Source organism: Botrytis cinerea, chromosome 6, assembly GCF_000143535.2.
Source record: "Botrytis cinerea B05.10 chromosome 6, complete sequence".
In the NCBI taxonomy this organism is placed as follows: Eukaryota; Fungi; Ascomycota; class Leotiomycetes; order Helotiales; family Sclerotiniaceae; genus Botrytis; species Botrytis cinerea.
Genome location: NC_037315.1, coordinates 439,131 through 464,972, shown reverse-complemented (window position 1 = coordinate 464,972; position 25,842 = coordinate 439,131). Strand labels below are relative to the sequence as shown.

The 25,842-nt window shown below is 44.3% G+C and overlaps 8 protein-coding genes across 9 annotated transcripts; 3 read left to right on the top strand and 5 right to left on the bottom strand.

Moving 5' to 3' along the window:
• The first annotated feature begins 69 nt into the window (after window positions 1-69).
• Window positions 70-3,490, top strand: BcfluG. Its single transcript, XM_001560223.2, has 3 exons — window positions 70-822; window positions 924-1,639; window positions 1,702-3,490. The coding sequence occupies exons 1-3, from the start codon at window positions 468-470 to the stop codon at window positions 3,373-3,375; spliced, it is 2,745 nt and encodes a 914-aa protein (XP_001560273.1). The 5' UTR covers window positions 70-467; the 3' UTR covers window positions 3,376-3,490.
• Window positions 3,491-3,494: 4 nt separating this feature from the next.
• Bcmrps8 lies at window positions 3,495-4,475 on the bottom strand. The gene is made up of 2 exons (XM_024693333.1): window positions 4,396-4,475; window positions 3,495-4,323 (listed from the first exon to the last, which is right to left on the bottom strand). Exon 2 carries the CDS (start codon window positions 4,218-4,220, stop codon window positions 3,732-3,734), a length of 489 nt encoding a protein of 162 aa, XP_024549119.1. The 5' UTR covers window positions 4,221-4,323; window positions 4,396-4,475; the 3' UTR covers window positions 3,495-3,731.
• Window positions 4,476-4,605: 130 nt separating this feature from the next.
• On the top strand, window positions 4,606-7,186 carry BCIN_06g01260 (hypothetical protein). The gene is made up of 3 exons (XM_001560221.2): window positions 4,606-4,876; window positions 4,932-5,098; window positions 5,160-7,186. The coding sequence occupies exons 1-3, from the start codon at window positions 4,839-4,841 to the stop codon at window positions 6,563-6,565; spliced, it is 1,611 nt and encodes a 536-aa protein (XP_001560271.1). The 5' UTR covers window positions 4,606-4,838; the 3' UTR covers window positions 6,566-7,186.
• A 512-nt stretch (window positions 7,187-7,698) lies between these two features.
• Window positions 7,699-10,934, bottom strand: BCIN_06g01250 (hypothetical protein). The gene has a single exon (XM_001560220.2). It carries the CDS (start codon window positions 10,333-10,335, stop codon window positions 8,152-8,154), a length of 2,184 nt encoding a protein of 727 aa, XP_001560270.1. The 5' UTR covers window positions 10,336-10,934; the 3' UTR covers window positions 7,699-8,151.
• A 1,163-nt stretch (window positions 10,935-12,097) lies between these two features.
• Window positions 12,098-14,125, top strand: Bcirc21. The gene has a single exon (XM_024693332.1). It carries the CDS (start codon window positions 12,574-12,576, stop codon window positions 13,807-13,809), a length of 1,236 nt encoding a protein of 411 aa, XP_024549118.1. The 5' UTR covers window positions 12,098-12,573; the 3' UTR covers window positions 13,810-14,125.
• Window positions 14,126-14,144: 19 nt separating this feature from the next.
• BCIN_06g01230 (hypothetical protein) lies at window positions 14,145-17,394 on the bottom strand. The gene is made up of 6 exons (XM_024693331.1): window positions 17,054-17,394; window positions 16,939-16,998; window positions 16,806-16,888; window positions 16,600-16,754; window positions 15,746-16,545; window positions 14,145-15,694 (listed from the first exon to the last, which is right to left on the bottom strand). Exons 1-6 carry the CDS (start codon window positions 17,088-17,090, stop codon window positions 14,178-14,180), a joined length of 2,652 nt encoding a protein of 883 aa, XP_024549117.1. The 5' UTR covers window positions 17,091-17,394; the 3' UTR covers window positions 14,145-14,177.
• Window positions 17,395-18,291: 897 nt separating this feature from the next.
• On the bottom strand, window positions 18,292-20,968 carry BCIN_06g01220 (hypothetical protein). 2 transcript variants are annotated; one of them, XM_024693329.1, is made up of 2 exons: window positions 20,090-20,968; window positions 18,292-20,040 (listed from the first exon to the last, which is right to left on the bottom strand). In XM_024693329.1, the coding sequence occupies exons 1-2, from the start codon at window positions 20,748-20,750 to the stop codon at window positions 18,362-18,364; spliced, it is 2,340 nt and encodes a 779-aa protein (XP_024549116.1). In that variant the 5' UTR covers window positions 20,751-20,968; the 3' UTR covers window positions 18,292-18,361. The 2 variants fall into 2 exon arrangements, with proteins under 2 accessions (XP_024549116.1, XP_024549115.1); XM_024693330.1 differs by having other exon boundaries at window positions 18,292-20,025.
• Window positions 20,969-21,274: 306 nt separating this feature from the next.
• On the bottom strand, window positions 21,275-25,104 carry BCIN_06g01210 (hypothetical protein). Its single transcript, XM_024693328.1, has 3 exons — window positions 24,808-25,104; window positions 23,086-24,759; window positions 21,275-23,022 (listed from the first exon to the last, which is right to left on the bottom strand). The coding sequence occupies exons 1-3, from the start codon at window positions 24,845-24,847 to the stop codon at window positions 21,470-21,472; spliced, it is 3,267 nt and encodes a 1,088-aa protein (XP_024549114.1). The 5' UTR covers window positions 24,848-25,104; the 3' UTR covers window positions 21,275-21,469.
• Window positions 25,105-25,842: the final 738 nt, after the last annotated feature.

Genomic DNA, 25,842 nt, shown 5'->3' with positions numbered 1-25,842 from the left:
ATTCAATTATAAGTGCCTAAGGAATCAACCTTGATCGATTCTTGTCGCTTGAGTTGTGCTAGGTGATCTGCTCCTACTAATTCTCTGAAATTGAAGCTATCCCCATATTTTGATCGGCCTTCGTGTCAGTCAGACATGCCAACACATTTTGCACTCCAGCTGAGCACTTTCGCTGCGTATCAGTACCTACAATCATATACAATAATGCGCCTTTCGCAAGTTTCTACATTGCAGCCATGCAAGTCTAGCAATGGAGCATACAATTTCTTATTCCCCGCATCCAAATAGGTGACCGACTTTCGAAGGCGTCGCCGAAGTACACGCCATGGCTTCATTAACATGAGGGGAATGAGGGGAAAATTTACTCATATATTTCCCCCCTCCTTATTCATAAACTCTCAGACATTTACAAACAATTGAAGTCATTCAATACTCATCAACTAATTTATAATACTCTCTCGTTGATAATGGAGCGACTTATTTGTGCCATTCGTACCACTCCATTCATTGATGGCCGGGGACGCCCACTCCTTATTCCTTCATCTAAGACCAAACAATCCCTACTAGGCATTACTACTGAGGCCAATGGAGATGCTCATTCGACTTCGGCACACAGTCGAGCTACAAATCAGCTTGCCGATATTCTCGATTGTCCCCCAACATGGAATGATATTTCGATAGCCATTGCAAAAGAAAACGAAAAGCCAGGCTATGTGTGGACAAAGCAGTGTCTGAAAGGAATCGAGACAATCATCCTTGATGATTGCTCAAGTACGGAAAATAATGCGTTCGACTTTCTTTGGCATGACGGCTTAACAGAAAGTAAGTATCTTCATGTTTCCCCGCTCTCGTATAGATGTTGTGTTACCTCGTGACGGTACGTATCTGCTTGTACAACACTCAGCTAATCTTGGCTGTCATAGACAAGTGCAGAAAGATAGTAAGAATCGAAAATCTTGCATCAGACATAGTGGATCGAAACATCAATCTGCTCGCTATCTCTGAAGATACATTCTTTGACTCAGTGGTCGAGGAGCTTCAAAAGGGTATAAACGACGCGCTTTCTGATATCGATGTTGTCGGCTTTATATCAGCCATCTGTTATAGAACAAGACCTGATATCCCTTGGGTCTGTCCTCTCGAAATGGTAAAATTGACTTTGATGCAATGTATCTGGAAGCAAGAGGCCGAGGGTCATGGTCGCTTCAAAGGGTTCGATTGCCAAATTTTGAACTCCTGGATCGTTCACTTGACTGCTGGACTCATCCAACAATCCAAAAGTTCCCACAAGAAGCCAATTCAGTTCCACATTGTTTTGGGCGACGATGAAACGCCTCTTACTCGCTCTTCGCCTTCACATCTACAAGACTTTATTCGCAAGTATTCAAATGTCCCAATCGTTTTAGTTTATTCTGGTCGTCCATGGACAAAGGAAGCAGGATACTTAGCTACCGTACACTCAAATGTGTATGTTGATGTTGGTGTGTTTCCTTGTATGAACCAGGATGGCCAAGAAGGTGTTATTCGCGACCTTCTGGAGTTTTGTCCCACGGAGAAGATTGTGTGGAGCTCAGATGGGCATGATCTTCCAGAAACGTATTTACTAGCACGCATTCAATCTCGCCAGGCCTTTGAGAAAGTAAGATTTTCCATCATCAACTAGGAACATGGCAATTATTCGATGATACTGACGGTCTCCAGGTACTAGTAGAATATGTCAATAAGAAAGCATTAACTATTCAACAAGCAGTCAAAGTCGTTGAAAATATATTCTTCAACACATCTAATGAGCTTTATGCCCTCCAGATGAAATTGAGGTCGATAAAAACACAGGCTATTGATCAATCTGTTGGTAGTGGATTAGATGGGACTAGTATGGTCAATGGGGTGAACGGTACCAACGACGTCTACAACACAAACAACATCGGCACCATTAATAAAATCAATGGAACCAATGGAACTAATGGGATCAATGGAATCAACGGGAGCAACGGGTTCAGGAGCACCAGCCATGAAGATGTTTCAGAAAATTCATCAGACCTTGAGATATTTGAATCATTCATGGCACAGCACCCGGGAATCAAATTTCTGCGTGTACAATTTGTCGACTACTGCTCCATTACTCGATTACGGATTTTACCAATGAAACATGTCCGTAATCTTTTGTGCGATAAAAAGATTGGTGTTTCTATTGGTATCACTAATAGTAGTTTAAATCTCACGCCAGACGATCATCTGATTGCTTCGGGTTCCCCCAGAGATTCGTCTAGGCTTCTAACCGCAGTCTTCTCTTCTATACGAGCTGGTCCATATAACGGATATGCTTCGGCACAGGGAGAACTTCGCAATTATGATAATTCGCCACTTAATGTATGCCCGCGAACTAATCTTCGGAATGTAGTGAACAAAGCGAAAAATCACGGTCTTGAATTTCTTGTTGGCTTTGAAATTGAAGTTATATTCATGAAAGGCACACTTAACGAGGACAATACCCACGCTTATGCTCCTCTTCCCGGTGCGGACTCACATTGTTGGGGGTCTAGTAATGCACTTTCTCCTGCTGTCATAAATGTTATGGATGAGATAATGGAGAAACTTTCTGATGCTGGTATTGATCTCGAACAATGGCATCCAGAATCAGCAACTGGCCAGTTCGAGTTTGTCCTACCTGCATGTGCACCCCTTGAGGCTGCAGATATACTTTTACAGACCCGAGAGATCGTCGCCGCAGTTGCAAAGACTCATGGATGGCGTGCAACATTACACCCCAAACCTCTCCCCAACAAATTGGGCACTGGAGCGCACATTCACCTATCCATACCAACTCCGGAAGGACAGAAGGAACAAATATATACTCATTTCTATGCGGGGATACTGAAACATCTTCGCGCAATTACAGCGTTCACATATGGTAATCCTGCCAGCTATGATCGTATGCTCGCAGCTGGTGGTTGGGCCGGCAGTACATGGGTGGCTTGGGGAACCGAAAATCGAGAAACCGCTCTACGCAAGATCAACGGATCGCACTGGGAGATAAGATGTATGGATGGCCTTGCCAATGTTTACTTGGCTTTAGCAGCTATAATTGGTGCAGGTGTAGAAGGCGTTATTTCAGAAGACAAGATGACATGGCTTGACTGCAGCATTAACCCTGCTAAATTGAGCCAAGCAGACAGAGCTGATTACAACATCGAAGATATGTTGCCATGTAATTTGGAGGAGGCACTTGCCGCTCTCAAAACCGATCAAGGTATGTATAAGATACTTGGTGAGGCTGTGGTAGTCACGTATATTGCGATGAAACGAGGTGAGCTGGAGCTCATGAATAGCATGAAGGAGGAGCAGAGAAGAAATTGGATAATTGAGAGATATTAAGGCAACGGCCTACAGCCTGCTGGGTTAGACGAGGACTCAGCTGCCATTTTCTAACACTTCTTGGGCACGTCTGGATTTCAATGCGATGAATGAGGGGTTGGACTCCGCTCTAACAATAGTAAGGCGATGGCTATTCAGGCGTTATAATCTTTTTGATTGAGGGATTGTAGAGTAGCATATGTTTTTAAGCCAACGCAATAATTTATCCTTTTTTGAAGTATGGAATCGAAATTCACCTCCCGAGCCGTTAATGGTCTAGCACTTTGAGCAAACCCAGTATCTTTTTTTGTACACTTGTTGAACTCCCACAAATGATCATGCCCTGTAATTTTACACATTTTCCTGACCATCATCACCTATACGACTCTGCATAAAAGCATACCACCCACCTTCCTCTCTACGCATTCTCTTGCTTCCATGATTCCACTCGATGTGGTGATATAGATACACTCTCCCGGTTTTCTCAAACCCCGCACAAAGTTTGCGTCCTTTCCCCTTACAATTTTCGAAAGTCCCTCGACATCCATCCAAATTCTCTTTGTAGGCTTACTGATCATTGACATTTCACTCAACACCGGCTCATTATTCCAGTACTTCATTCCCAACCACAACCTCCTTGATGAGATGTTTCGCTGCGTAACAGGTTCTGGTACATATGTGGATAATTCATCCATGGGAGGAGGAGTGAGGCCACCACGGGTGACAGAAGAAAGGAACCCAGAGGATTGGAGACTGAGCATGAGAGTGAGGATCATGTTCGAGGAAGGAACCGAAGTGAGCCCAAGTCGAGCTTTAGAGGCATTTTGAAGATGTGATGATACGTGAGAGAGAGTGACGAGAGACATGATGAAGATTGGGAGTCTCTAAGACGAATTCGCAAGCCCGCGCGGGCACAATTGGTGCGATTTATCGGGGATATATTCTTCAAAGTGGAGAGTAGATGAGATGCTGAGATGCATGTTAGCCAGTTTTCGTGCCAATGTCATTGGATTGCTACGTTCAGATTTTCGCAGGACTTACCTTTGCAGATTCAGTAATTGCGCCTTCGAAATAATCCCATATAACACCTTTTGGAAGATATTCGTCTCGTTCTACTTTCTAATGAAGCCAAAAACCAAAATAATTTATTTTTGCCTTATCTAATCGCGATAAGGTTTTCAGGCATGAACTTTTCATCACCTCAATTCCACCCCTCATTGGTTCTCACTTCATGCAGCTTGCCGCCGACATGGCACTCAACCCCCATGCCGCAGGTAGCTCGGTAGGTATGAATTATTGTGATAATAATAAGTCTAGTCTCTTCCTGTTTCTCTCTTCTCTTCTCTTCTTTTCTTTCTCTTCTGCTAAGTATAATTGTATTTCTCTTTCTCTTCTCTATTGTTCTTTCGTCGCGCAAGAAAGCGTTTGACTTCACTTCTTATTATTAGTATCTCTTCAGCTATCAATAATCGCAGGTCGATAGAATGGCAGTCAGACCAGGAGAAGATCTCGCAGCTACTCTGTAAGCAAAAGCTCTTGAATGTCCATAGATAAGTTGTTGATCCAATCCTCGATAGGTTCGCAGATATACATTATTACTATGGTCCACCAACGGTCAAACCTCCTCATCACCGATTTGATAAAGGCTCATACGTCTATCTTTTCGAGAATGCAGGACAGAGAAGAGCTCGACTGGAAATAGCTAATAATGCCGGTACTCCGGATCAAGATGCTTTCACTGGTCGTAAGTCAGACACATGCGAGCAAACAGCGAAAGTCACATTTACTGATATCACAATTACCAGATCTTGATTCTGCTCATGTCAAATATTCCTACAAGCACACCACATTAGTCACTTTGACTATAGATGGGCCAAACGGACAGCAAAGAAATAGTCCAATTGGTGCCCAAGAATGGCATTTACCAACTTTTGATCCTCGAAACGAGACTAAGTACATGTACAGACTTCACACTATTGATCTGTACTTCTGGAATAAAGAAGATGCACTTAGTTTTGTGAATGGGGTGCGGAGAGTTCTACCTCAACATCAAATTATGATTGAAGATGAGCCAGCACCACCACCATCTCACGCAGACGATATGAGTCCAGTAGTTCAGCAATTGGAAAACGTAGCTATCTTGGACCCTTCATATCATCATGGTAGAACCAAGACATCTCGAAGTTCTCCTCCAGCTGCTATTAATGTTTCATTTCCTGGGCCGCCAAATCCCCCCAGCCAACCATCACAAGCTCCTGCTACTTTTGCGCCGATGGCATATAACCCAGCTGCACCAGCTGCTCCCGAAGCTATTCAACATCGAGAAAAGACACCCCCGCCAGAAGATGGGGCGGGAAATCCACTTGTCCACGCTGCAACTTCTGATCAAGGACAATTCTCTCAGCCATCACAATTTCAGCAACATCCAAGCTTTTCGACACCTGCTTCACCACCACAATTCCAAAGACAGCAAACTTTCCCAATGATGTCTCCACCTCAACAGCCGGCGCACGGACAAGGAAGCTTTTCTGGAGCAACCCCACCACAACATACCAATACCCCTCCAAACTCGAACTATTTCCCCAGCTCTGTTTCATCTACATCTGGACTTCGCTCTCAATTTTCTCAACAGTTCGCAGCCCAAACCCCTTCATTTGCACCCCCACCCACCGCAAATTCGCCAAACACATTCGCACCACCCCCAACTGACAGCACCCCTCCCCTCCCAACTCCCACTGGCCCCTCTCCTCCCGCCTACTCCTCCCCCCCTGTCTCCCCCAACCAACCCACAACTCAATACGCGACCTTTCCCTCTAATCCCTCCTACGCAGCCCATAACCTACCCACCCCCGGCCTCTTCTCTCCCGGTTTCGCCCCCCAGCACCAAAACCCACCTATCTCCTCTCCAGCCCCCGGTCTCCAACCTCTCTCCCCTCCAGGAGGCTTCTCAAACTACACATATACAGGCGCACAAACCAGTTCCGGCCAACCATTAATGTCAGCCAATGATTACAGCATCCATCAACAAGTCTACAGACCTACAGAAATCGAAGTAAAGATGAAAAGGAAGGGAAGCGGAAAGGGGAAAAAGAGCGATGAAAAGAAAGATGGAAAGGAAAAAGGACCAAGAGGCCGATTGGAAGATAATGCTGGTAGATTGGAGAAGAGCGTCACGGGAATGTTGAAGAAGCTCGAGAAGAAGTATGGTTAGGGGGTTAAATTGTGATGGGAAGGGAAGGGATGGGAAACTCTGGATGGCGAATTAATAAATTGCAGATAAACCGCATCCCGATGACTTTCGATTCGAGAATATCAGTCCAGAGTCAAGATGTCATCGATATATCAGGCCTGCAGGAACTCGATATCGGATCATGAAATTGAAATGGAAACCTACGGCTTGGGACGAAAACGGAGGAATTTGCAAATATTCGATCGATCAATCAGCCAACCATGCATCTGATAAAGATAAAGAAAGACGAACAAAATAGTCGGAAGAGAAGGGACAAGGAAGAGACTGCTGAGATTAATATCATAATGTTGTAATATTGTCCGCAGTGAAGTAAGGTTGTGTATTTTATTATTATCTTTATGTATGTAAAAATTGTTGGTTGGTATTCTCTCTCATCTCATCTCATATTGTCTCTTTTTGCAAGGACGACTTAACTAGGTATTTATCTATCTCGCCACTTATGCTTGGGATTCGTTTATTCTTATTTCTATTATTCGGATGGGGATGGAATGGAATGGGATGGTAGGATGGGATGGGATGGGATGGGACTGAATAGCAGGATAGGATAGGATAGGATAGGATAATTCAATTCAAAATAATTCAATTCGATTTCCTCGCGTGTGCGTGTATATATATATATGTATGAATATAAGATTATAATTATATACTCTATCTTTACTCCTCCATCTCTCTCTCTCTCTCTCCCTGTCTAAATAATCATCTACCTTTTCCTATTCCTATTCCTCTCCATCTCTATTTATTTACCTTTTCCTTTCTATCTTCCTCTACCTCTCCATCAATCCATCCATAATCCACCCATCCATCCATCCATCCATCCACCCATTTAACCGAGGTACTGTATACCATTCATGATATCTACATAACATCATGTGAATCCTTCATATGTCTATCTACACATCTCATACATGCATATATGCATATATACATATATGTGATGTGTGTATAAACGCGAAGCAATCAATTAAATCAAGAAATTAAATCACCACGATCAAATCGATCAAATCAATATAAAAATCACCCAGTCAATCCACAACATAGTCAAACAAGTTAAAAAAAAAAAAAAGACAGACACACACACAAAACATAAAACCAAATAAAATAGAATTTCTTTCCTTCCTTTCCCCTTTCCCCTTTCGACCCTCAGCCCTCAACCCTTCCCAATCCAATTTAAAAGCAATCCAAATAAATCCAATGCAAGCCCATCCCAACCCGCATCCCATCCTGAACCTCATCCATAAGATAGAATGGCAAAAATATGCGCCCTTCGCAATGCCAATCCAGGGATCCATGTGTATATACCAGTAAGAGAAAGAACGCCAAACCCCTTGAAAACAAATATCCATTCCGTATGAGCCGTCCCGCGTCCAAGTCCAGACCATGACTGTGGAGAAAAAGCAGAAAAATAAAGAAAGCATTACGGATTGCAAATTTATGAGTGGCGATATGCTATGCTATGCACGTCTGTCTTTCCTCCTTTCATTCGTACAAGATATCCTCTTCTTTTCCCGTCCCTTTCCCTTTTTTCCCCTTTCTCTATCCCCTCCCTCCTACGAACGAGTTTGCAACCTCGATGTAAAAGTCGAAACCCATGGACTAGTAGGTGGAGCAAGTGGTATCGATTCCGGTCTTTCCTCACTCTTCTCTTCCACTGGAATTTCACTTGATCCCCCTGACGCAAAAAGCGCAAATTGAATATCCTGAGTTAAATCCTCCAATTGTTCATCTGTTTCCGTGGGTACCGCAAGATTATTCGCCTTCTCCTTTTGTTCCGCTGCTGCTTTCCTGGCTTCTCTCAAAAGACTCGCACCAATTGCTGACATACCCTCATTATCCATTTCAACGTCATTATCGTCGAGTTCATCTGGTGCTAAGACGCGAGGTGCGAGAGGTTCTATATCGCTGGTTTTAACTTTATATTCTAATGCTCTTTTCCCTTCGTTGATGAGTTCTTCGGTCCAGCCTAAACATTTTTTGAGACTTTGATTCATGTTTTGACTGTCGATTAGCAGTTGTTGATGTTTTGATAAATCGAGTCGTAATCTTTTCTCGTCCTTCTTTCGATGTTTGAGATCATGTTCTGCTACCGCGCCAGGACTTAACGTTCCGGCATCAATGAGATCTTCTTCAGAAGATGGATCTTCATCGTCTTCTTCTTCATCTTCTTCATCATCTAAATCAGAGTTCCCTTGACTAATATCTGATAAACTATTGCCCTCCCTCTCATCCACAACAGCTAAAGTCCCACTTGTTGCACGTGATGAAGCTCCCGTGGCCATGGATAATCGACCAGAACGACTAAGTCGTTTATATCTTCGTAATTCCGCAGTCTGCCTCCTCATTTCTCGTTCTAGAGTTCGATTTATAGCTGCAAGCGATGAGTTTGTAATTTCCAGATCTAAAACCTTTCTTTCGTTTCGTGCGATGGCTGCTAATTCGTTCATACGCTCTATCGAACCTCCGGCTTTGAGGACTTCTTCTATCACTTCGTCTTCAGAGGAAAGCGATTCCCCATCATCGTCGCCATCCTCCTCGTCCTCATCTTCACTTTCCCCTTCCTCCTCCTCCTCCTCCTCCCCTTCAGGTATCTCATCTGTATTTGACATCGAGGCTGGACTTGATGGTTCTGTGATTGTTATTGGGTTTGGTATATCCGTAGAATGACCTCCTGATGAAACCTTCCTTGTCAATACCAATCTTTCCATAGACGATCCTGTGCTTGTATTTCGTTGATGTCCAAACCCCCCATCTGCACTTGTTCTTCTTGACTGTGTGATGTTATTCGCCGATTGTCCACGAACCACAGCTTTTGGTCGAGGTAAAACAGGAGAAGCCAGCGGGGTTGGAGATCTGGCTGTTGATATTGAGGCATATTGAGTATTTAATTTTTGTGGTGACGTGGGCCGTTGTGAAGGGGATGTCGTAGGATTTGCTAATCGTGGTGAAGTGACTCGAGAATGAGTTGAGAGAACCGAACTCGGGCGAGGAGGCGCAAATTGTGGTGAAGGCGATAGTCCTAATTCCGGAGTACCATTGGCATGAAAAAACTTTGCGTGACCTCTTTCCTCTCCAATAGTTGATCCTACGGTCGAAGCTCCAGAACGCGGTGGTTGTTTCTTGGGAACTTTATCTCCATTGGCATGAAAGAAGGCGGCAGGTTTTTTAGTGGGCGGAGGTTTTGTTTGCTGCGTACTGTGACTATGTGGTTTCGCATCACTAGCAAAGAAGAATTTGGAGTCGGCAGAGGATTGCGATGATTGTGAATAATTTAACTCTGAATTCGAGGGACTGAATGCTACAGTTGGTCGTTTCGTTGTATCCCTCTCCATGCCTGAAATCCCCAAGCCAGACGCATGCTGTGAAGGATCATATAATCGAGGACCTTCCGACGGTATGGGAGTTCCAGATGGTGAATGACTTATACTATCAAAGCGAGTCTTTCTTGTAGTTGGTCTTCCAGATGTATTGTTACCATTTAGGAATGGAGGACCGAGAGTCGAGGAATCGTCTTTTATATTATTCGGCGTAGTATTTTCCGAACGAGATTGTCTTGAAGCAGGTCTTGTCGTCGAGACTTTTGGAGTTAATGGAGTCTTGGGTTTGTTTCCTCGATTCGCCGAAGCACTGGAGGGTGCCAATGGTCGATTGGGATTTGTCTTATCGTAGGAAGGCATATTTGGATTACCACTTTTGGCAGTCAACGGCGCAGAATCTTTCTGCGAAACCACTCGCATTATGGCATTATTGTACTATATGGGCGAGGGAGAATTCCGGGAAGAAGTCGATTTGAGGCGTCGAGCTTATGGTCTTTGAGGGGTGAGGTGTAGAGAGGGAGTGAATTTTGTGTTTTTGGGAGACGGGGGTAGATGCAGTGGTGAGTGGTGAGTGGTGAGTGGTGAATGGTGAGTGGTGAGTGGTGAGTGGTGAGTGGTGAGTGGTGAGTGGTGAGTGGTGAGTGGTGAGTAGGTAGTAGTTGATGGGCCACTGATAATGAGGCGGCCGATTTTCATTAGTATCAAGCGAATGAATGGGACGAGAAGGGATGGGACGGGATGGAGGGGATAGATGTCTGGATGTCTGGATGAATGAATGAATAGATGGAAATATGATATTATTATTTTTTGGCGGGAGAAGTTCTAAGAAACAATAATAAAAAAGGAGTTTCTCTATGATGAGAGCGTAGTGATTAGATGGAGTAGAATCGGACAGGAAGAGGAACCATGAGGATTGCAGGAGCTTGGAATATCCACAATACTGGAATCATTGAAACCTCATGAATATGAATGATGAGCATTGAGGATTTCACGAACTAGTTATACGGGGACGGTAAAACGTGGAAAGCTGGAAAAAGCATAAAACTGGAACAGTTCAACGTTTGTGTAAATCATCATCTACACGGACGGGGTATAGGAGAAAAGGGCAACGTTTCTCTCGAGCTAATGAGTGTCTGGGTATCAGGTAAGACATTTGGTACTTTATAATTTAATCATCGCCAGAGTTGACCTCCTTATTCGTATTGTTGTTGTGATTGTTCTTTATGCCGTTTTACATCAGAGCGTGTGTATGTAGAGAGCAAGTAGTAGAGAGCAAGCAGTAGAGAGTAGATAGCAAGTAGATGGCAGCTCTAACCTACACATCTCAAGGTCTTTCCAAAGTCATGTTCATCCTATGCCTACATTTCCTCCACATGCAGGTACTAGACATTCTTTGACGTGGAATTGATGTGCTAGACATGTAGAATATCACTCTTGTAACAGGTTAGATTGCTTCTCTCACCACTCCCTCTGTATACCTTCAACTCATATATGCTGTCTAGATTGCAAATTCATGCAATGCAATGAATCGAGCAACCATACAGCTGGCACTCGATCTGTCCTTCCTCGATAACTTCAACATATAGCACACATCTAGCAGCCGACCTATCCTTCCTTAACAACCTCACTTCAGCATGTGATGGCATCCCCAGCGAAGAAAACAACATAACCCCTCCCTCCCTCAGCACACGCATCCAAGCAGCAACCAACCAACTGATGCTCAAAGGCCACTTCCCACTTCCCAATCCCCCACCCATCCCCTCTAGAAGACAATTGCGAAGATCATGGGGAACAGCAAAAAGTGCATGAAGAGTCAGACACAGACATACCTAGACACATGGAAAGCACCTCTTCCTTGTTTGAGATTCCGTTCCCGGGACCTCTATGCCTAATCCATGAGGGATTCCCCTGTTGCGCGTATGCACAGTGGTGTTGTACATACGCTTAAGGCTTAGTGGACAGGCTTGTCTGGGTGATGGGTGACGGAACAGAGTACAGTACAGTGTACAACACTGCAGCGAGTCTACGATGAACTGTCTTGTGAAAGTCAAAGTAGATGGGTTGGATTTGAATGTGGGAATTAGATGTTTGACATACACGCGTAACTATATTATATACACGCGTATATAATATATACGTATGTCAACCAAAATACTCGATAAATACAGCAAACATCAAAGATGGTAATAATCACAAGATATCAAAACCAAATCCATCATCATCCCAATCCCAATCCCAATCCCAAATCCCAAAAGACACAAAGCATAAAGCATAAGGCGGGCCCTACCGATATCCCATCCCATCTCCCATCCAATCACCAAACCCCGATCCACCCAGTCAGTCGCAAGTCCCATCCCGTTACCGAAAAGGGTCCTTCCTCATTCTTACTTCTCTTCACTGAAAACTACCGAAAGGCTACACTACACCCAAAATGAATCGCATGAATTATCCATAGTCATCCAAGGCTGAGATGCTCTTGATATCCATAACTGATTACAAATCCATTTCTTTCTTTTCATCGTCACATATATTTCCAAGTACCTGTAGCTAGGTACCTACTCGTACGTACGTACAAGCAAGAACGAATAGGAGGTGGGATATTAGATACTCATTCACTCACTCATTCATTCATTCCTCACACACATCAGACAACCTACCATGGTCCTTCTGGGACTCGGTCTCCTGATCGCCTCCGTTTCTTTTCTATATTATAAACATGCGCCTGCGGGATGGTGGACTTTTCTGCAGCGATTAAATGTGCAACCGGGGAACAATATTCAAGATGGAGATAGCAATCGCAATGGCGATGGAGACGGAGACGGAGACGAGAAAGGGAAAGCGAAAGGAGGAAAGAAAGATTCAACGCCGAGCATTACAGTAGCAGAAGAACGCCCCAAAGAAAAGGAACACAGAGCAGAGAAATCTTCAACCTCACCATCCTCACTATCAACCCCCCAACCCAACGCGCCCACCCTCCAAATCTCCTCTCCATCTCAACCCATCTCACCACCCCCCAGCAAAGCAGCCCTCGACCGCGCCGCAATGCCCCCTCCACCCGCCCTCTTCAAAAAGCCCACTCCCACGCCCAAACCTCAGACCAGACCAACCCCCCAATCCCCAACCACTCCGCGCGCGCACGCTTCTCAACCCTCTCAAGGCCCCGCGATCCCCATCTTTTCCCTCGACGCTACGAACTCTTCATCTCTATCCTCCGACGCAGAACTCGACTGCGAATTGGATTCCGAGCCGGAAATCCCCTCGTTCCCTGCTGCGAATTCCGCACAGCGCGCTTCGAATACCGGGCCGCGAGTACCTCCACGATTAAATCCTCTCCCGGCCTTCAACCCTATATCCGCATCTCCATCCTCGTCCTCAACCACATCTCTCTCCGCGCCCTCTCGCGGCCCCCTCCCCAACCGCTCACCCCTCCCAAACCGCAACCCCTCTTCCCTCGCCGCGCCCTCCCTCGCTCCCCCACCAACCCACAAAAGCATCCCCTCCAAACCGCGCAAAAAGGTCCTCCTAACCCCCAACCACTCCCCCCTCGACTGGGCACGTCTCACCTCCTCACCCACCGCCAACCTACGGAATCTCCCTCCCTCGACTCCTCTCCTGCGCGTTCCTCCTTCTCTCCTCAAACAATTCACCGGAAGGAAAGGGAAAGATGCCTGGACGGTGCTCGGAGGCAAGGTGTATAATATTACGCCCTATCTCCCGTATCATCCGGGAGGCGAACCAGAGTTACTAAAGTGTGCGGGAAGAGATGGGACGAGATTGTTTGGGGAGGTGCATCCGTGGGTTAATTGGGAGGGGATGTTAGAGGCGTGTTTGGTGGGGATTAGTGTTGGAGAGGAGGAGTTTGAGGGAGTGGGAGGGTTGGAGGATATGGATTAGATGAGAAAAGAGAAGAAAGAATTGTGCTACAGAGATGGAGAGTTTGTGATGTGTGTATATTCGGAGTGTATAGAGTATAGGAAATTAGATAGATTAGATTTGCCTGGATTATTACATATTTGAGCATAGCTGTATAGATGCTCCTATGAACAGCAATCTATTATATAGACAAACGTAAAGAGATGAATATGAGCTCTCGAAAATAAATTGGAATGTAGACAGTAAAATCAATCACTGTAGAATCTATTAATCCAGATTAGACCAGACCAGACCAGATCGGATCAGATCAGATCAAAACAGATCACTGAGCAAACCATTAAACTCCCCAGCTCCCTTACACCCACATCTCCCACCCTACCACCTCCCACCTACCTAAAAACAAACCTATCTTCATCCTCCTCCTCCACCACCACCCTCCTCCTCCCACTCCCCACCGCCGTCCCCGCCCCCGTCCTCACCCTCTTAACCGGCGCCGTCTTCCCCACCGAACTCGCCGCAGCCCTCTTATTCCCAACCACCCCAACACTACCATCCCTTTCCCTCCGCCCACTCAACCCACTACTCCTCAAACTTGCCCCTGGGGTCGTCGTAGCTCGTGAACTTCGTCCCGTGGATGCAGGGGTAAGAGATCGGAATATACCTGGATTGTCTTCATTTCCATTTTGATTTCCATTTCCGCTCTCATTCTCTGATTCTGGTATTACCTCCACTTCTGCACTCAGAGCACGTGCATCCATGGGATTTTCAGGTAATTCCTCATCTTCGTTTTCAGAGTTGATTTCTCGGGGTTGTGGTTTCGATTTCGGTTTTGCTTTGGAGCGGGATGAGGAGATTGGGGTTTGTGTATCTTGGATTTCTGTGGGTGTTTGCGTCTGTGTTTCTTTTCCTTTTCCTTTGCCTTTGTTTCTTCGGAGTTGGGTATCGCTGTCGTTTCCTTCTAGACCCCAGTATTCATCACCGGTTCCATTGCCCCTTTTCTTGACTTCTTCAAGAGGTACGATGACTCTAGCGTGAGCTCTTACTGGTCCATCTTCTGCACCTCTTCTTCTAAATTTCTTGAAGTTCTTTCGTCCATTCCATTTATCATCCCATCTATCGCCTTCGTCCATGTGCCTCGTTGTTTTCGGTGCCGGTCTGGAACGCTTGACTTCCATATCCTCCACTATCGTTAGCTTCCGCATTTCTTCGATATCAATTGTTGAGACTGCTTGTTTCAGAGATTTTTCTTCAGCTTGTGCAGCTGCTTCAGCGCGTTCACGTTGTTGGGCTACCAGGGCTAGGATATCGACCTCTTTCTTTTCTTTCTTTTTCGCCGATTCGGGAGCCACAACTTCTTTTTTTATAACAGGAGGTGGAGGAGTTGGTTCGCCTCTTTCTCGGCGTTGACGTTTGAAAGATGCGGTAGTAGGTGCGAAACTATCTATATATGACTTCTCTTCGGCAATGGGGGGTACAGACCTTTTTCTGGTTGATCGTGTCGTTCGGGTCGGTTGAGATGACTCTTCGGGCTCCACAGACTGGGAGATTGCGCGGTAAGTATCAACCTCTCGGTTAGGATCTTGAGAAACAAATAGACCTTGGGATTCCTCGGGGAGATCTTGTTCTACTACCATGGCTTCGGGTATAGAAGCTAGAGAGATTGGTGCTGGTGGAGGATCGTCGTCGTCATCATCATCAAAACCGCTGAAGCGACTTGTCATTGCTCTCCTCGATCTACCTCTTCGAAATTGAGTTTCTTGCGAGATAGCATCCTTAGGAGCAGAAGCTATGGAGGAAGCACCAGCTGAGTTAGGATTAAGAGACGCAACTGGCTTAGTCTTGGGGGGTAAAATCGGATGAGACTCAGCAGGCACCTCTGTATGTCTACCAGCGTTTGGATACGTGGCTTATAGTTGTCAGCAAATCCATTCGCTATTGAATTCGATAGAAAGCTTACCCGGTGTTGAAGCTGGAGCCACGACTCCAGACATCTCTATTTCAAGAGGTCTTCTCAATGAACTTGCATCTGTCTTGAGTATTGCATCCAAGAATTCACTTTGTAATACGAGTCGTTGATCCAAAGCCAGAGCAACTTGACTAGCAAAGTCTTTGAACCATTCAACGCCATCTCCTTTTATGGGGTAGAAGCCCACAACCACAACACCCTTTCCCTCGCTTCCATCCTCAAATTCACCAACTCCTTTCTCTCCTGCCACATTCTTTACATATCTTACAAAATCATTCGCGGGAGTTTGTGTAGGTGCAACTTCACGAAATAACGCTTTACCACGTCCATCCGTAATGGGCGCTAGAAGTGTCTCAAATTGAGCTTCATCGTAGAAAACGAAAGTATAGCCATCAAACATAGATTGCCTCAAGGGATCAGGAGCATAGGATGTCGCAGGCTCATCTGTAGGTTCCGAGCCGCGTTCAGGAAGATATTGAGCAGCATCTGGAAAATTATTTTTGAAATCTTTCTCCAAGCCACAAGTGCCATCTGATTCTGGCGTGGTAGCATCAACAATGGCTTTGATGAATGTATCATTATCCACTATATACTTTCCGTTAATCAAAGCTCGAAGTCCTTTGGCCGTATTGCGTTTCTTCACAACAACATGAGACGTTATATCACGTTCATACTCCGTAAGAACCTTTATGTCGAGTGGGCCAAATGTTGCGTAAAGTGTTTTGAGAGGATTGGCTTTCAGTTCTTTTGAAGAGAATGAAAATGATAAGGCAACATGGCACCAAGTAATTCTACATGATTCAGCATCACTAACACATGTCAAAAAGATCAAGGTCAGCTCTTACCGGAATACATGCTTAGATCTCCCTATCATTATCTCATTAACCTCACTCCCAAGCTCATAGTCTTCAATACCCTTAATTTGCTCTCCATTCACCGTAGTGCCAGCTTTAGTCTTTTGGTCGTTCAAAATGACTTTTGACCGGCTTTTGGGATTTTTCTTGATAAAGTCATCAGTAAAGATTTTAGATCCGACATGGCCCGTACTTACACAATCCTCTGGACCAGCAACTCCAACCTCTATCGTTAAATGCTGTCTCGAAACTGACTTGTCGGCGATCGCGAAGTGGCCGTCTTTGCATTCATCAGCTGAGTTAGAAGCCAAAGACTTTGGGCAAACAGACCTTCTGAGACCGTCCTACCGAAGAGATATTTCTTCCCAGGAACGAGCCATCGCGTTTTGCCTGCAGTATGTTAGTATGATTTTGGGCAAAATCATGTATCAATATAACTATCTACCGTCAAAGAAGTCTCCATCATTTTCTATAGTCCACATTGTAAATAGAGTGGGATTGATCGTTAATTCAGGACACTTTCTTGATGACCCATACCATTTGAGAGCTATTCAAGAGAAATATCTATGAGAAAAAAAGAAATCTTTGGTGTTAATAGTGGTGAGTGGTAGTTGAACCAGTTCGTGATGTTAGGAAATTTATCGATGGATCGATTTGTAGGCAGCACAGAGTAGAAGAGATGAGATGGAAGCTTGACACGCGAATCTTCACCTCGCAAAACGCCTGGTCACATGTAGATTGCGATAACGAATAACGGGGAAAGTGATTAGGTAAGCTTGCTTTCTCGGGAAACCCCAATTCCATCACCGTACCTCGCCGGGAGTGCAACATCATCCCAAGATTACCAAAAGCAGTCTATCTCAGTATTGAGTATTCTCGTTTTGGCTTTCAGTTATTCACCAAAGCCATTGTTACTGTTTTGTTAAAAGCCAAACCCCAACACGATCATTAACAATTGGAGCATGTGAATTTTACATCAAGCTACGTACGCCTTCATTACCCCTTTTTCTCCGTTCAAAACAGGATGGAATTCACAATCTATGCGTAGAATACTAGTTTGCTCGAGCGGGGTCGATGTCTATTCACGAAGAAGCCGTGTTTAAGTCTAAACAAGTTAAATGAAATAGATTGCTGCTTGAGGCGCTCCCATGGTAGTGCGGAGCAGTCATCGCGAGTTCGCTTATGACCAGACATACATAGTTTCGTACGAGTCTAGCTTTCATGAACTCGATATCTTTGCCTCCAATCTGTATTGGAGACCAACAAAATGATAGACAGGATCCATGTTGGTGTAGACACACAAAGTAGCGCCGAAAGATTCCGTAGGTGGGAAGACAAGTCATTGATGAAGCCCCTCCGCATGTTGTGAGAGCTCTAGAGTCCTGCAATGGAATCATATATCACGAGAAGCATCGGTGGCGAATCATTGTACATCTCGGATTCCCATACAGTCTTTTATGAAATGAGAAGACGAGGATGAATAAGTAAAGCTTGCTACAAGAGCTCAGTCTGCTTGGATGTCATATATCAAAAGATGCAATTTCTTCTCAGTGAGGAGAGTAGATCATTCCCCAAGATATGGAATGGAAATAAAAACAAATCATTAGAACGAAAGAACGACAGAACGACAGAACGAAAGAAAGACAGAAAGACAGAAAGACAAAAAGACAGAGAGACAGAGAGTAAGCCTTCATTAGGACCAGAGACAAGAATAAATCACAATTTGACTTTCACCATGTATCTTGAATCGACATCATAAAACAGTGATGAGATACCGGTGATCGGGAGGATCGGCATCGGATAGAATCTCAGAACATGCTGCCTCAGCGGTCGCCAGACCTTGTTCCTCTAGAACTTGTAAAAATGGCTCATAGAGCTCCTCATCATCTTTTTCCATTGTATAAATCATCGTATAAATCATCGTATAAATCATCGTATAAATCATCGTATAAATCTCTGGAAATCTACTGAAAAACTTGAAACTTCCGATCCTTGTGTATGTTCTCGATACGGAATGTGCGTTTTGAAGAACGATGCCCGCAATCATCATTTTATTGATTATTTCACCTTCACTGCCGAAGATGAAAGTGGGAGTTTTGCCTCCAATCAGTGGTACTAAATGTATAGGTCGAGGATAGTCTTGGTCAACATCATTTAGACAGTCTAAACGGATTGGGAATTTCTTCTTTTCGCCGCCAACATTCCACAAAATTGCAGCGACATCTTTATATCCTGCCACATCGAAAGTCTCTGTGTAAAAAATATGGCCAACTGCCAGAGCAGAGCAAGCAAGTCGGATAAACCCACCAGTGACCTGTCCGAAAAGGTTGTAGCCGCAAGTAGTCGTGTCTGCATCCACAACATGTGCATATTTGGTATCGAAGATCTGAGGGCTCAATTCATAAAATTCAGGCCATGATACTGACCCATCGATGGAAGTCCAAGACCAAGAAGGAGCTCGCCAAGGCGGTCGTTCCGAGGCCTTACATCTCTGCAGGCCCCAGCAAAGCTGCTCTTCGATTTTTCTCCTCCACATCCCGGCCAAATACTGATCGCCATTCTCGTCGAATATTGATTTCGCAATGCCAGAAAGTGCTGGTAATTTGTCTTTCCCATATGTCAGATTAGCTGCGGAATAAAGAGTAACGATTTGAGGCCACTGCCACTCGAACTTCCTTGTGCGACAGACAAGTGATTTAACAAATCGGTTGGGGAATTCATTGGGAAAGAACTCTGACGCAATTGAAGACCTGCATTCCCAAAAAGCGCCACGATCACCAAAGTGGATGGTTCGCGGCGACAACATTTTCTCTTGCAGAACCCATGCTCTTGTTCCAAGATGGGCTCTTAAGGTTGAACGGTCGTATTCTGTCACGGATCGAAAGTCTTGTACTCTTTGATGTCCACCATCAGTGATTCGTACTCGAAGGCCGCCACTAAAGTTTGGTGGTTTAAGAAAACAACCTTCGGTGCTATCACGAGCTGACGAGGCAGCTATTGTGATAACAGAACCACCATAGATTGAGCTCATTAGCGCAGATTCTTTATTCCAGTCATCTTCATCATTCTGTATAATGCACAAAGTGTCAATCCATAAGAAATCAATGCCAAGTTTCCGTGTAATGTTGATTGCATCGTTGAAAGTCTTTGGTAGGATCTGTAGTGATATTTCCTTCGTTAATTGATCAATGTTTTCGGAGGTAAGCACGATAACCTTGCGAGAACCCCAGCTATGAGATAGAGCTGCATATCGCAATGTCTCTTGATAATCGGACGTGAAGACAAGTCGTGGCGATTCTTCGCCGACGAATATTAGCCTCGTGGGTAAAGCTCCATGTTCATTGCCTTTGCAGGCTTCATGCTTTTGAATACAATGCGATAGCCAATCGTTCGCTGTGCTGAGTACATCTGGCGATTCTTCATAACAATTGGCTTTTTTCAATTAACAGGTTAAATAAGGACAAATGGTAATATTACGAACCTGATAATGGAAGGAAAGAGGAATGAAATGACAACTCAGACGCTATTCCGACGTTACGACTATTGCAAATCTTACCCGGTAGATTTGACCACAGCAGCTGTTGTGGATTTGCGCCCCAATTCTGAATAGACAAATAAGACATTAAATGTTTGCCCAAGAGTAACAACCGATTCTCAATTTTGCGAAAGAGTTCAAGTAGCTCCTTATCTTTGAGCCCTTGGATCAAAAACGCGCAAAATTTGCACCCAGCCCGTGTTGATGCTTCTAGTTCGAACGAGCTACATGGCCTCACAGCCGCGTGTTCCCAGCCATGTTCCGAGCCAGGCTCCGAATCGTGCTCTCTAGTTGAAGAATTGCCCAATGTCGGCCAATTATCAAAAAGTTCTTGACATTTGATGCAGAATCTTCCAAGAATGGGAGTGGTTGCCGAATTGGATATGCGCTGTTCAATTAGATCCTCGTCCAGCTCATCAGAGGCTACAGCCTGAACTAGATGATGATTAATAGAAAGAATTTTGGCGTCTTCTGACATATATTCTTCGAACCATTCTCTCAAGCCCTCATCGTGAGCGTTGGACTTTTTGGAGGTGAAGTCTGCATCATTGGAGGTTTGGTCGTTGCTGGCCATTTCCTCTTGCTCTCTGGGAGACACTTGAACCATCGAATGTGACTAGGAGGAAGTCTTATCGCTTTTCTGGTATAGTATCGAAAGAGAGGAGCAATGCAAATAAAGCAGATGATAAAAATATTCCTAACTCCAACATCTCATCAGGAGTGAAGTTGATCTCACCGTAATCAAATGCATCACCTCTATCCAAAAGAATGAAGTAGCATCAGAGATCGTTTGTAACCACATAGTAGCATCTCGAAGTAAGAAACATTGTTGAAGAGAGCTTGAGAAATATGAAAAAATCGATGGGAATGGTCTTTATATATATGTACAGCGTGATGTTTGATGTAAGCACGAGGTGACAATTTAGTATCACTGCACGGGCCATGTAACGTAACATTGTGTTACCCTCCTCGAGCCCTCATGTCCCTGTCATCGCCAAAGAATTCCAATCAATGCTTTGGAGGTTAATGTGTAGGATTTGTAAGATTGCTCTTGGTGTACCTAATGAAGCGTGAACGACAAAATTCCACGCATACAAGAGTTCACGTGGGTGACTATTATCTCAAACTTCATGTTTCCTTAAGGTTATATTTTGGATTTGTAGCTTTTGAAGATCCATCTATACTCAAAGGACAGAAAACATTACAATTAACAGACGCTCCAATGTCATGATCATAAGATACAAACTCGGCCACTGCAGTAAACCAAGGCCCGATCATCGTCCAGCATACAGAAACAAATGAATATCATAAGAACATTCCGCCAACCTATCCACTTCGTCGCATCCAACCCAAGAATCTCAATCTCCTAGAATCCGATTCGGCAGACTCGCCTCTTTGTGTCTGCGGTCCGGTGCTCGTGAAACTTCTGGGAGGAGTTCCTGCAGAGATCATAGGTACACCTGACCAGGTCGTTGGATATGCTAAGGAAACTGGCCGATGAACTTTTGCTGGAGCTCTAATGACACTTTCGGTCGATGTAGAGGCAGATCGAAGAGCTCGAATGCTCAAAATATATTTGGGGTCTCGTTCATTCATACTATTCAGCGTATTGGGAGAGGTGACTGTGACTGATCTTGCAGGTGGTGAAGGTGTGCGGAGTAGACTTCGGTCGATTGGTGTTTCGGGAACTGAATCCTGCGTATTATTGTTGCAATTTTGTGGAGATGAGTGAGTTGAACTAGAATTATTGCAATATTTCGAGCCCTCTGGTCTAGGATCACTTGAGGAGGCTTCAATAAGACTATTGCCGTTAGACTTGGTAGAAGTTTCTGCTTTAGTAACTTTGGTAGGAGATGGTAGGGGTGGAGGCTTGGTATAGCCTTCATTGCTTCCTGATGTCGACTTTTCTATGTGAGCCCGGACGCGTTTCAAGTGGAGATCACTTGATGCTTTTAGTGTTCCTGGTCTAATTTCAGCGGTGGAAGTATGCAGGCGAATGCGAGTTGTGTTCACAGGGCTCTCGGGAATATCAGGCATTTGTCTTTCACCAAATTGCGATCTTCTTTTGCTTGACAGATTCGGGGTCTTAGGTAATGGTTTTTCTTTCTCGTTGTAGACTGGTCGATGACTATCTTCTACACAAGGAAGAACTTCATTTTGATCTGTCTTCTGACTGCCACATGCATTGTCTGATCCTTGTTGAATTGGGTTAATTACGGCGATGTTCGATGTTTGTTCTTCTTGACTATACAAATCCGCCTCGGGATCTTCTTTCGACTGACGATAGAAGTGACCAGGACTAAAATCTCTGGAATTCCGTGGGTTCAGCTTTTTCATGTGTCGTTTCGAGTTGTTACGATCTTCCGCTTCCATAACTTGATAGGTCACCGCAGAGTCCCCGGTCGAATCTAATAAATGTTCTACAGGGCTGTGAGATGGGTCGGTCGAAGTGATTGGTGAGAAAAATTCCTGATACAGTTTGACGTGGTCACCAACTGTTGTAACAGACAGCGAAGTATCTGGTCTCACCGGGAAATCATTGTTGTTTTCAGGGCGTTCAAGAGAGTAGACTGACGCCTCGTACAACCATGGACTATGGAGACTTTCCTGATAATTAGGAAATTGTGGCGACATCTGAGAAATAGAAGCACTATATAGATCTGGTGTATACTTTGTGCCTGAATATTGTTGCGGAAGTGGTGGCCAAGCAGATCGATCCGGGACAATGAACTGACGCGAGGTTTCCCCTTGGCCGAACATAGATTCCAGTAAAGTTCGGGTATAATCTAGAGGAAATCCGGCGATTCTGACCGATTTCACAGTGCCACGAAGGTTTATGATTGCATCACAAAACTGCATAGCTTCCTTCGGAAAGTATTCTGATAGACTAATTAGTAGAGAACGAAAAGAATTTTGAAACATGAAAGGAGGGATAAACTTACCAAACGATTCATCTGCCTTCCAATCGGGATCATTTTCATCAACTGGACGATAACCATTGAAACGTCGACACAATAGAGTAAGCTCAGACATCCTACCACGTCGTTCCATCAAACCACTGACAAGATCGAGTAGAAGACTCTCCATTGTTTCCATGTTGTACCCAAAGCGCCTAGCAAACTTGAGTGCATTGCCACCAAATCGAGTAAGGTCGAGTTCAATTGTGAGGTGCTGAATCCTATTCAAAAATTTGGGCAACCAAATACTCGAGAGCGGAGTGAAAATCGAGCTGCAAAATGGAGTCAAGGTAACATGAAATTGATATTCGGTCCAAAAGTAGGTCATTAAATCATTTCTCATGAGGCTGAAAGACGCCAATGCACCAGAAACCATTTCAAGAACGTTCCATGGTGAAGTGAAGTAGTAATCATGGTAACAATTTCTCCACGCAAATTCAGGAGATAGAGATATCATGATATTTGTGCTACTAGGCAAACAGTAAGAGTATATCTTACGACGAACTTTGGTAGGCATATCAAAAAATGGAGAGAAACTGTTGTTCGGTCGGGGTGGAAGGCAATGCTCGAAACTCTTATCAGGATCCATAGGCACGCCATCGTTGGCACAAAGGTCCCAGTTTCTGTCGAAGGGAGGATCCCAAGGAAGGGTAGTCTCTTTGGCAGTCGTCGAGATGTAGTTTTGTTGAGATCTTGAGGTTTCTCTACCGGGCCCTAATGCTAAACGCTGGAGTCTTGAAGGTTGAGAAGGTTTTTTGCTCTTTGTAGACGAGGTGCGAGACACAGATAGCCAACTTGAGCGATTAGACTTGCTTGAATTTGATGGAGGCTGAAGAGTTAATAACATATCATTCTGCGAGGGGCTGACTTGGACCCCTTCTGGGATTTGAAATGAAACTACTGATGTCCGTTTTGTAGTTGGGGGCAAAGGGGATTGTTCGGATTTCAGTTTTGCCTGATTCATCATCGGTGGCACCCACACTCCTGTAGAACATCTGCTAGATGTAGATGATGCTCGAGTTTGAAGTGAAACATCTTTCTCCGGTAATTGAAGTTCCCTTATAGATTGAATAGAGGATCGAATATTGGGAGTTGTCAAGGCAGAATGAAGTTTCCTAGGAAGGCGCGATTCAGCCAAAGATGTCGTTTGAGTTGGAAGGAACTGATTGTTTTCTTGTGAAGGAACATCCTTGAGTGATTGAATAGATTGTTTATTATCGTTAAAGAAGCTAGTGGAAAGAGATCTCTTAAGTTTGCTTGTAGTGGATGCTGCACGAGTTGGGATATCTTTCTTTGGCGAGAAAATCTCCTGCATAGATTGCACAGATATTCTGTTGCTGAAAGAAAAGGGCCTTGACGTGCGCAATTTGGTTTCTGATGATGAAATATTAGGAGGCAATTGAGCTTCCTGTGAAGACAATATTTCAGTGGGTTGAACGACAACATGACTGCTAGGAGATAAAGACTTGGATTTCTTGAACCTGCTAGATTTCGATGAGATACTAGCTGGCAGAGATTGACCTTTGACTGAGGACAAAGATCTGTGAGTTGACTCAACAGAGCAGCCACTGGTCTGAGATGTTGTTGGAGAGTCGGATTTTCGAGATAGAGGAGACAAAGATCGTTTGATCGACCCTACAATAGACCGTCTCAAGGACACTGGTATTATTAGCAGGATTTGGATAACAGATTGATTTAACAACTTACGTCTCTTGTTGCCAGGACCTATTTTCTCTGTATACTCCATGGCTTTTGGAATATTTAGAACTAAGTTGTTTATGAAGTGGTGGGATGCGCCCGAAAAATTGGTTAAGATAATTGATTGTGTTGATCACCATGAACTGAAAATTTATCAGCAAGCGATACCAGCAAGGTAGTGAAGAACCGGTGAATAGGTAATTAAAAGTGAGGGATGAAGTTTGTGTGGAATTGTCTTTAGTGAATTTCACATCCTATATTCAATAGCAAATAGTGAACAAGGACTTGTTCACATTAACCCTCTTCAATTAGTCTTTTGTCTATGTTCGATGGTTTACCGATTTACCAATTTATCAGTACTTCTAGATATAACAACATCTCAAGAGAAAGGTATTTTCTGAAATGCCCATATATTTCTTAGCAGATGATGGAAACGACGACCTGGACTTGTTGGTCAAAGAAACTCTACAGCTCTTGGAAGAAACCTTCATCCTAGAATATTCCATGACTCGAGTTATGAATCGGGAACGTTCATATTCTTGCGAAATCGAAATCATATTGAAAGACTCAACTGCCTCATCTCACTTGAGAACTCTGCATATGGGAAATAATGCACGGCGGCCATGAATCTGTAGCCATGAAACTCTGAGATGTGCCCGCCAGCTCAGCTGCTCCCAATGCAAGATATACCAGGTGGTAGCCAGTGTAGCTGCTCAAGACTGATGAGGAGGCATTATCATGAGAGAAGCAGGATTCCTCTGCTAAGAATCACAGTTCTCATGCATCTTTGATCAGAGCCTGCGTAACCTGCTAAAGATCATCACATTCTGTGACTCTAAGCCAATAGGTCTAAGTATCATCCAGAAGCTTCACGTTGGTACATTGGACCAAGTAGTCTCAGTCTCGGAGGGACGCTTTCGATACCAGTTAACATATACTTAGATATTGATATGGCAGATTCTGTTGAGAGTTCCTGAAGTCTGTCAATTGTGAAGGTTGTGATGTCACTTGAAGTCAGAATGAAATATCGGAATAATAAATATT